The sequence below is a fragment of the Thamnophis sirtalis genome, unplaced genomic scaffold (assembly GCF_051295495.1).
Source record: "Thamnophis sirtalis isolate CommonGarterSnake01/CBP01778 unplaced genomic scaffold, rThaSir2_p1.2 scaffold_2, whole genome shotgun sequence".
Lineage (NCBI taxonomy): Eukaryota > Metazoa > Chordata > Lepidosauria > Squamata > Natricidae > Thamnophis > Thamnophis sirtalis.
Genome location: NW_028261382.1, coordinates 5,898,381 through 5,908,891, shown reverse-complemented (window position 1 = coordinate 5,908,891; position 10,511 = coordinate 5,898,381). Strand labels below are relative to the sequence as shown.

At 48.3% G+C, this 10,511-nt stretch overlaps 1 protein-coding gene and 1 long non-coding RNA gene across 3 annotated transcripts in view; both read right to left on the bottom strand.

Moving 5' to 3' along the window:
- Positions 1 to 1,693, bottom strand: LOC148048441 (uncharacterized). Of its 2 annotated transcripts, none has more exons than XR_015695416.1 (2): positions 799 to 1,693; positions 1 to 726 (listed from the first exon to the last, which is right to left on the bottom strand). It is a non-coding gene; the product is annotated as an uncharacterized LOC148048441 (long non-coding RNA). The 2 variants fall into 2 exon arrangements; XR_015695417.1 differs by having other exon boundaries at positions 804 to 1,693.
- A 102-nt stretch (positions 1,694 to 1,795) lies between these two features.
- Positions 1,796 to 10,511, bottom strand: part of ZNF592 (zinc finger protein 592) — a 31,474-nt gene continuing 22,758 nt past the window's right edge. Inside the window, exons 5-9 of the mRNA XM_087704109.1 lie at positions 9,567 to 9,726; positions 8,017 to 8,286; positions 5,982 to 6,094; positions 4,321 to 4,438; positions 1,796 to 2,493 (exon numbers count right to left, since the gene is read on the bottom strand). Coding sequence (XP_087560235.1) covers positions 1,975 to 2,493; positions 4,321 to 4,438; positions 5,982 to 6,094; positions 8,017 to 8,286; positions 9,567 to 9,726 — 1,180 coding nt within the window. The 3' untranslated portion in view covers positions 1,796 to 1,974. The remainder of the gene's footprint in view (positions 2,494 to 4,320; positions 4,439 to 5,981; positions 6,095 to 8,016; positions 8,287 to 9,566; positions 9,727 to 10,511) is intronic.

Sequence of the window (10,511 nt, the reverse complement as noted above, 5' to 3'; positions counted from 1 at the left end):
ATTAGATGGTTTTATTTGAAATACTTTGAAGTAAACATTATAGCAAGGCACAGATGCCACTGCAGATTAAATAGATATGTGATGGCTTGGGAGGAATGTCCTCCCTGGCCCCCCCTGCTATTGTTAAACTATAGCTAGGCTAACTTGTAAAACATTCCCTAGACTAAAATGTACACGGTATCAAAAAATACAAAGGGTTTTTATCAAAACACGTCCGGACGAGAAAGTGAGCAATTCAAATGGCCGTAATATGATAAATAGGGTCAAATTTTTTTTTCTCCTTTTTTAAATTATTTATAGTAAACAATGAGCAAGGGGTATCCGACTTTGAAACATAACAACCGTTGTTAAAACGAAACAAACAAAAAAGTAAATATTATACGAAGCGTGAGGAAAAGCACGCAGGGTGGTGGTGGGGGTTAGTGGGGTGGAAGCCACAGATGGGGGGAATGAGTCAGGGTTAAAGGGAGGAAAGCAATCTCCAATCGATAGGGGGGCAACCGAGAAACACCCCACTCCCCCCCCCCAAAAAAAACCTGGGAAGGGTGTGCTTTGGAAGAGCAGGTGTATTTGAGGAAGGGTCAGGCTGAGGCTGCAATCCCCCCCCTTCATGGAATAAACTTCATCATAAACCCAAAATCTGGCGATTCGTGAATTGACAAGTAGAGGGGATTCTCAAGGGCAGGGGTGAGCCACTATGACGACGTTACGACCTGTGGACTTCAACTCCCAGAATTCCTGAAACAGCCATGGTGGCTGGCTCAGGAATTCTGGGAGTTGAAGTCCACAGGTCCTAACCTCACCAAAGGCACTCACCCCTGATCAAGAGACTTCTGGCTTCCTTTATCCTGCCATTTTTTTTGCAGGAAGTGAAAAAACAAAACTCCGGAGATCATATTAGAAGGAAAATAAACCAAGCCAATCTGCCCCTCTCCCGGCCCTCGGTAGCATTCAACCAGGACTGGGAGCAGCTCCGATCGTTGATAATCTGAGACAGGGGTGTGGGTGTGCTAACCATGGAAGAGATTGCCCAAAGATGCAGAAGTGGAAGCTTCACTTTTTTTTTTTTTTGCATTCTGATTCTTTCTTAACAATAGATGTCAATCTTTATACCTGGACAGTTTTTTTTAAATACCTGTGCCTCCAACTTTTACGAGAGAGGTGCGAGAGAAAAGGGGGTCTTTTAATCCACGGCCAGGTGTGATCAATACTTCGAGGCATGTGTGTGTGTGTGTGTGTGTAAGGAGGGGGCAAATCCTTAAGTGGATACACAACTGAGTTTCCCCTGCAACAGAGAGGAAGCAGGGCGCCCCCCACCCCACCCCCTTGTAATGAAATGAAAAAAGAAACACCTGCTACTGCAGAGTGCTGGAAATGTGTCTTCTAGGAATGAAGGCAGGTTTCATTCGCAGAGTGTCTGAAAGGTAATTTTTCAGGCTGGGGAGGGGGGGCATTTTTGTTTTGAAATTGGGGGCGGGGGGGGGAAACGTGAGTGAGTGGCGATGTGGCAGGAAACTTCCTGGCATCCTGGGGCTAAGGGAGTGAGGGTGGGGGTGGAAGGTGGAGAAAGGACTGTATTTGTAATTAAAAATCGGAGCGAATAGGCCAAAAGTCTCGGGCAGCAGGTGAATGCTTCGTTTTTTTGCCGGGGGGGGGGGGGGGGAACGTGCCATGGTTACCCTACATGCCAGTCTTTCTCAATCTTGGCCCCTTTTAAGAGGTGCGGACTTCAACTCCCAGAATTCCCCAGCTGGGGAATTCTGGGAGTTGAAGTCCGCATCTCTTAAAAGGGGCCAAGATTGAGAAAGACTGTTCTAATTTCTCTCTCTCTCTCTCTCTCTCTCGTTTCCCCTTCCACTATTCATTTAGTGCCAGGGAGTTGGTGGCTTTGTCAATTTTCCTTCCTTATGCCCATCAAATGAACAGCCTCCCTCCCTCCTCCAAGCAGGGTTTCTGGGGCAGCTGAGAGGACTCTTAAATAGAGGGAGACTTTGTGGGTTTGTTCTGGGAACTGCTTTTCTCTTTGCTGCAGGGCGCGGGGTCGCGCTGCTCCGAGTCTCTGTCCTTGGAAGGGTCTCCTTTCGCCCTGCTGTGGCTGGTCTCGCTGTTGGCTTCACCCAGTCCGTTCTCTCTCGTTTCCATTTCCGGAATCTTTTTTGCACTCTCTTGTTCTGGCTCTTCTTCCTCCTCCTCCTCCTCCTCCCCTTGTTCTTCTTCCGGATCTTTGACTTTATGAACGATAAAGAGGTGCCTGTTCAGAGACAGGTGCGAAGTGTAACACAAGCCGCAGTGCAGGCACTGGTAAGTGGAACTGTCTGACTTGTGTCGAGGTATGTGATCCAGAAACTCAGTCTCGGTGGCTGTCGCAAAGCCACACTTTGCACATTTCCAGCGGGCTGCCTTCAGTTTCTTTGCTGGCGGATCGTCTGATCCGGATGCGGCCGCTTCCATCGGACTCGGGCCATCGGCGGTTACTCTCTTTGGAGATTTCGTCTGCAAAACAAAAGACGCACGGTTAGCGTACCCATCAGCCCACCATCCAAACGATGCCCGCTAAGAGCAATAAGAACATTGGCTCTTCCTCCTCCTCCTCCTCGCACCCCGTTACCAAGCTGTACAGAGCACCCTAAGCCATGGGTGTCAAACCCAAGGCCCGTGGGGTCCGGCTGCGGGGTACTTAGATCTGGCCCATGGGGCTGCCCTGGAAATAGTGAAGGACTGGTCCGCGATGCCTCTGCCAGCAAAAACGGGCTCCTGAGCTCCGTTTTTGGCTGGGACAGCCTCCTGCAGCCATCTGCCAATGAAAACAGAGCCTGGGAGGTTATCCCGGCCAAAAACGGAGCTCAGGAGCCTGTTTTTGCTGGCAGAGGCATCATGGGCCACCACAGGAGCCCCCAAGTTGGGAGCCACAAGATGGCCACACCCACCCAGGCCACATCCACCCCGGCCCCCAAGGTCAAACACAACCCTGACGCGGCCCGCAGTGAAATTGAGTTTGACACCCCTGTCCTAAACCATAAGAGCAGAATTACAGGTTCCCAAGTGACTCCACTCTGCTCGGTTAATGGATTTAGCCTCTAATGTATTCATCCACAGGTGAGACAGGTGGCAGGAAGGAGACAAGATAAAGAGGGTGTTTTGCTATACGACTTTGTTACAGGTACAGAAGGCCCTCTCTCTTTTGACTGACCCCCTATTTGTACTTCTGTTGAACGGAAGACAACTTTCAACCGTTTCCTCAATTTTGAAGATAGCAACCAAAATAGGGAAACATTTTGGGTGGGAAGAATCTTCGAATATAATTAATCGAACGATTGTCTCCCAGCGCTTTGCTGGGAAGGTAACCAGAGTCAAAGGCAAACAGAATGCCTTCAGGATTAATTTCCTCCAGGCTGTGTTTCTTCAGATCACTGGTTACCACTTGTCAATCTCCAAGGCTTTCCTAGGATTTTCATTTAATTAAAAGATCGATCTAACGCAGGTCTCTTGAAATAAAGCTGCATCTTTTATGCCGGTGATGTCAAATCACAAGGGGCTTCAGACAGCCCTGCGTGAGATGTAATATAGACTTACTTTGGATCTGCCTGGAAACCAATATCTTGGAATGTAGTACTAGGTTTTTTTTTAAAAAAAGCTTAAGAGTTAAATTATACCCAAATGATTGCAGAAACGGGTACATTTTCATTACAGTACAAGAAGTAACTTTGGATAGGGCTGGGCCCTGTCTTCAGGACCCACAAGGGAAAGTATTTTATTTAAAAATAAAATAAATAAAAAACAAATATTTAAAGGCCTGTGGTCTTCTTGCGTGGCACGACAAAACCGCGCTCGACTAAGCCGCGTCGCTGACGTCATCAACAGGGCGACAACAGCAAGCGTGGAGAAAGAAGGGCGCTTTAAATAGCGCTTTGAAAGCAAGCCGATTCAACTTAAGGTAAGGGTTAGGGTTAGGGTTAGGTTTAGGGTTAGGTTAAGGGTTAGGGTTAGGTTTAGGGTTAGGTTAAGGGTTAGGATTAGGTTTAGGTTAAGGGTTAGGTTTAGGGTTAGGTTAAGGGGGGGTTAGGTTTAGGGGTTAATTTTAGGTTTAGCGTTTACAGCGTGCTTCTGTCTCCGCGCTGTTGTCGCGCTGTTGATGACGTCAGCTACGCGGTTTCGTCGAGCGTGGTTTAGTCGAACGCGGTTTTGTGGTGGAACCGTCTTCTTGAAAAGAGAATCAGAGAGCCTCTCCTGGAAGACCGCTTCCAAACAAGAGGGGCAAACTCAAAAGACAGAATGGGAACTATCCCACCTCCATATTTTAACTAAAGCATCTCAGATTACTTTTGTCAAGTCTTTGGATATCTGGGAAACATCTGGATTTTTTATGCCGTGCATGAGGCTCATGTGACTCTCCAGCATCGATGGCTGTGGAAACGTCTGGATTTCGTCTGTGCAATACCTGCAAAATACACAACAACAATTAACAAAAGGTGCCATCAATACAACTGGAGTTCTCAGCCTCACCCTCTGCTACCACATCTTATTTTCACTCGGCAGCCCGCCCACGCCAATTTTAGTTTAGTTTACACACCGTACAACAAAATTAAATGCCATCTTCAGTGTCCATTCTAACAATAAAAACACAAACACACATCCTTCACATGCTATACAATTGAATTGAAAGCCCGATATTGCATTCATATTGCACTATACCGTAGAATTCAATATACCGTATTTTTTGGAGTATAAGATGCACCTTCCCCCCTCTCAAAAAAAGAGGGTGAAAATCCTGATGCATCTTATACACCCTTCCCCATCTGTAGTTCAATTAAAATGACAACTTTTTTCTTCTTCCTTTCCTTAAGATGCTTTCTGTTGTGACTCAGCAGAAGTTTGCTGTGAGTTGAGTTGGGATGCAAGATTAACAATGCAGCTGGGGTTCGTTAGTGGCGTCTTCTGGTGATAAAAGAACAGATGGTGCGACGCCCTGGTTGCAGGAGTCAACGTTCATCATTCCTCGGTCGTGGTTTGTTTGTGAGAGAACTGTGCCAATATGATTATGTCCAATAAAACTATTCTTGGAAGAATCTGCCAGCCTCGGAGTTTTGTTTGCTACGGGTGCATTACATGGGACCCTGACAACTGCATTCTAAACACTGCGCCACCAGGGCTCATTAAATTAAGCCGAAAGAGCTGCAGCTCTCATTGAAACAGGGCGAGCGCACACGGAACTCATCATAGTTCCTCCAGAGGTAGCTAGAGTGCTTCCGCTACTATGAACAGTAGTATCATCACGGGATCTCTTGGAAAGGAGAACGATCCAAGGTAAATAGCACATGATCCCCCACTCGAACAGGCAGGACCAGGTAAGATCCCGTGACGTGTGCAAGAACATCATTTCTTCCCTCTTCGACTCTGTTGTGGCCTGCCAGCGACCAGCAGAGCTGGGAGAGATTCATACAGTGAGGAGGTTGGGGAGGAACATGGGCCGGTTCTGGAGTCTGGGGAAGGCTCTGAGGAGGGCTCTGTGTCGGAGGCAGAGAGGAGGCCAGGGCTGTCTGACAGTTATCAGCTGTCTTCAGAGTCAGACATCAGTGAGGCAGAGGAACAGCTGGAGCCTGTTCCCAGTGTGCGCATGTGCAGAGTTGCCAGACAAAGGGAACAGCTAAAGAACAGGGGTCGACTTGGGAGTAAGGCCACAGGTGGACGATGAATGGCCCCTCCCAGAGGGCATAAAAGAGGAGCGAAAGGGGAGTGGAGTTTGCAGGAGACTATTAGTTCCCTTAATTGGTTGGTGACTCTCCGAGACTCCTTGCCACGTTTTGCAGAGATCGGCCTGGCAGCTCTCCAAGCCAGATAAGGTCTGTGACTGTAAATCCTCCTTTAAAAGACTTTGCTGGATGTGAAGGAGCAGAATTCACAGTCAATTAATAAAAGGGGTTTTTGTCGGGAGCAGGAGTTTGTTTCAGGCTCTCGGGAAGCCTCGGTCAGAACAGACTCACCAGCAATGGTAGAGTTTCTTTGCTGTGTCGTGATTATTGCGAACGTGTCTGTGCAGACTGTTGGAGGCCCCAAATGACCTCTCGCACTGCCGGCAAGGAAACCTCTTCATGTTCTGCAATGGGATCAGAAGAGTCAGTTTAGAAATCGAAAAACACAAGTTGGAAGGGACCTTGGAGGTCTTCTAGTCCAACCCCCTCCTCAGGCAGGAAACCCTACACCGCTTCAGACAAATGCTTGTCCAATCTCTTCTTAAAAACCTCCAGTGTTGCAGCGTTTACAATTTCTGGAGGCAAGTTGTTCCACTGATTAACTGTCAGGAAATTCCTCCTCAGTTCTAAGTTGCTTCTCTCCTTGATTAGTTTCCACCCATTGCTTCTTGTCCTACCTTCAGGGGCTTTGGAGAATAGCTTGACTCCCTCTTCTTTGGGGCAGCCCCTGAGATATCGGAAGACTGCTATCATGTCTCCCCTGGTCCTTCTTTTCATTCAACTAGACATACCCAATTCCAGCAACCGTTCTTTCTGTTTTAGCCTCCAGTCCCCTAATCGGCTTACCAAAGCATTATAAAGTGGTATTAATACTTTACGTGGTCCTGATTCTATCCCTCTGTTGATGCAAAGGGATAGAAGCTTCTTCAGCTCTGACTGGATGGTGGGGAATGGAAGGATTCATACTCCTTGCAGACAGCTGGTCACTTGCATCCTTTTAGAGAATCCTTGAGGCCACTTGGAGGCTTGTCTGTGTCCACCCTTCCATTCTCCACCATCCAGTCAGAGCTGAAGAAGCTTCTTGGAGAAGAAGCGAAACGTCTTCAGAGAAAAATCAGAAAATCCAGTGGCCTCTTGAGAAAGCACTTCTGGGACAACTGAGGACACAGATTAAATCCCCAAGTGGCCTCAATGACTCTCTGAAAAGGATGCAAATGACCAGCTGTCTGCAAGGAGTATAAATCCTTCCATTCCTCACCATCCAGTCAGAGCTGAAGAAGCTTCTTGGATGAGAAGTGAAATCTCTTTCAAAGAAAAGCAAGAAAGTCCAATTGCTTCTTGGGGGGAAAAAGCACCTTGGGATGGCTCAAAAGACATTCAGTATGAGTACCGAAAATAAAAACAAGACTTAATGGTGTATTCTATCATACCATATGAAATAAATAAAATAACCAGGAGAAAGGAGAAGAAATAAAAACAACACTTAATGCTGTTGTCAGGCTGTTCCTTTTGGATAGCAATAGCAATAGCAGTTAGACTTATATACCGCTTCATAGGGCTTTCAGCTCTCTCTAAGTGGTTTACAGAGTCAGCATATTGCCCCCACAATCTGGGTCCTCATTTGACCCACCTCGGAAGGATGGAAGGCTGAGTCAACCCTGAGCCGGTGAGATTTGAACAGCCGAACTGCAGAACTGCAGTCGGCTGAAGTAGCCTGCAGTGCTGCATTTAACCACTGCACCACCTCATCTTTGGCCTGCCACACTTCTAGTCTACTGTGCTGTTTCTACAGTGGGGAATTGGGAGGAGGAGATAGTACGGAGTAGAATGTGATGTAGTAGCCAAAGCAAAATTCCTTTCTAGAAAGCCAAGGTCATCCTTTGTCTTGGCACCTCTGCACCTGACCGGAACTGGATGGGTGGAAGCTGCCAGCATGGCAGTGGGAGATTGGACCATGGGATGGACTTGTGGGCGTGGGGGCAAGATCATGAACTTTAACTCGGGTGGGGAAAACTGAGAAGCTTCAGATTCAGGTTTTCCCAGATGTGCCAGCATGGCTCTCTTAATAAACTTTGAGCAATACTTTGCCTTGGACTCTAGATTTAATTTGGGATGCTATCTGGAATGCTGACAGCTGTATTTGTTAAAATAACATGAATATAACATGAAATAACAGGATACAATAACTAGAAGGAAGGGGAGGAACACAAGCAGGCATCCTTTCCTCATCCCCGTGGCATTGCCAGGGAAGTGAGAAGACGCAACCATATTACAACAAAGGGGAGAAAGTCCAGATGCCCTCCCACGTTTCCGGCAGGCGGTTTACCTTTCCGTGGCTTTTCCTCATGTGGGACACATAGGTTTCACGATCGGGAAGCCACTGCGAGCACACCTGGCAAGTCCAACTGCCCGTTTTGGCTTTTGGCTTGGATTCCGGGCTGACGCCTTTCGCGGGCAAAGAGCTCGGCTGAGAAGTACCGTTGACGATGGACAGTTCCTTGGAGGTGGGAAGGGCGGGACTGCTCGTGGCGGTCGTCTCAGCCTTCGGCCGAGCGCTGGTGAAGTCCTCGGGATTTTCTGGGACTCCGTGGATGCTCTGGTGAAAAGCCAAGGAGTTCAAGCTCAGCTAAGATCCACACGGAAAGGCCAGAGCGTGGCATGAACCCAGCCAGCAACAATTTTTTTTTATTTTTTAGACATTTTATTAAGATTTATAGGCCGCCCTTTTCCCTGAGGGGACTCAGGGCGGTTTACAATCACAGGGAAGGGGGTGCAATATCAAGAGACAAACAATGTGCGAACAGAAGAAAATAATAAAACACAACTTTCATTCAACAGTCAACACTCGGGCGGGTAAATTGGGGACCTATCCCCAGGCCTGATGGGAGAGCCAGGTCTTGAGGGCTGCGCGGAAGGTCTGGATGGTGGTGAGGGTACGGATCTCGACGGGGAGGTCGTTCCACAGGGTCGGAGCTGCAACAGAAAAGGCTCTCCTCCGTGTAGTCGCCAGTCAACATTGACTGGCGGATGGAATTCGGAGGAGGCCCAGTCTGTGCGATCTAATCGGTCAAAGGGAGGTAATCGGCAGAAGGCGGTCTCTCAAGTAGCCTGAGGAGGTCAGTAGCTCACTCTATTTCTAGATCTACCATCTAGACCAGGTTACCAACTAGAAGATGTGACTTGTCAGCCTCCAGCCCCTCCACCAGCCGACTCAGAGGAGGAGGTTTGGAAGTCAGGGTCAGCGTCAAGGCAACCTGAGCGCTCCGGGGAGGAAGATGGAATGAAGCTGGCACACACACACACACACACACACAGAGGCGGAGCCTGGGGCATCCATCAGCCCTCAGATGGAGAGTCAACAGCCCCCAGGTCTGGAGGTGGCTAATGAGGAAGAGGAGGAACAGCTGGACCCAGTGCCTGACACATGGATGCGCAGAAGGCAGAGGAGAGGAGAGCAGTAGAAATCTATGGGCTGGTCCTTGGGACAGAGAGAGGGGGGGGGGAGGAAGAGAGAGAACAGAGAGACAGACAGAGAGAGACATAGAGGGTGGGCGGAGCCTGGGCCATCCGTTAGCCCTTAGATGGAGAGTCAACATCCCCGGGGTCCAGAGGTTGCTGATAAGGAAGAGGAGGAACAGCTGGGTCCAGTGCCTGATGCATGATTATGCAGAAGGCAGAGGAGAAGAGAGCAGTGGAAATCTATGGGCTGGTCCTTGGGACAGAGAAAGAGAGATGGGGGGAGAGCCAGAGAGAGGGAGACAGAGAGAGGGAGAACAGAGAGACAGACAGAGAGAGAGAGAGGTTGGGCGGAGCCTGGGCAGCCCGAGAGTTTCAAGGGAGGAGCCTGAAAAGTGGGAACGGCCTTGAGCTACCAACCTTGACATGCTGCATTAACTGCAGCTTCTGCATATACACCAGTTGGCAGTGGGGGCACTTAAACACGCCCACCATCAGCCGGTTGGCGTTTTGCTGGAAGTGATCTTGCAGAAGTCTCTTCTTGTTGAAGACGGTCTCACAGGAACATTTGTAGATCACCCTGGAACGGTCGGGTGTGGAAAAAGAAGAAACCTTCGTGAACGAATGAATTAGGAAAAGCAAATAGGCCGATACTTCAGAGTCCATTGGAGTTGGGCAACCAATGCATTTAAATCATCATCATCATCATTAAAAAAAAAACCATTTAGGCTGGATTTGGCACTTTTATCTATCTGCTGAGTCCTTCCTGGGATAAGCAGAGGTGGTTGCGTACCGACTGTAGCAAAAGACAGCAAACACAACACCAATGGTCACAGGCGCACTGGGGGCAATTCCAAAACCCCTGGACAACATTGGCATTGACAAATTCACCATCTGTCAGTTGCAAAAGGCAGCTTTCCTCAGGACAGCTTATACCCTGAGAAGATACCTTTTAACACCATCAAACAACACCTGCTTATCCCAGATCCTTGGACTCAATAGGTACCAAACCTAGTCTAAACATCTGGCTGACTGCAAGACAAACCATAATCATAATTTATGTTAAATAGAGTGCCAATAGTCATAGGCACTTTGGATCCAATCACAAAACTTATACTGTCAGCTTCGGAAGCCATATTAACGCTGACATACCTATTGCCCCCAGCAATCTGGGTTCTCGTTTTATCCACCTCGGAAGGAAGGGAGGCTGAGTCAACCTTGAGTCAGTCAGAATCGAACTCCTGGCAGTAGGCAGAATTACTCTGCAATACTGCACTCTAACCACTGGGAAGGAAAGAAGGAAGGCTGAGTCAACCTTGAGCCATTCAGAATCGAACTCCTGGCAGTGGGCAGAATTAGTCTGCA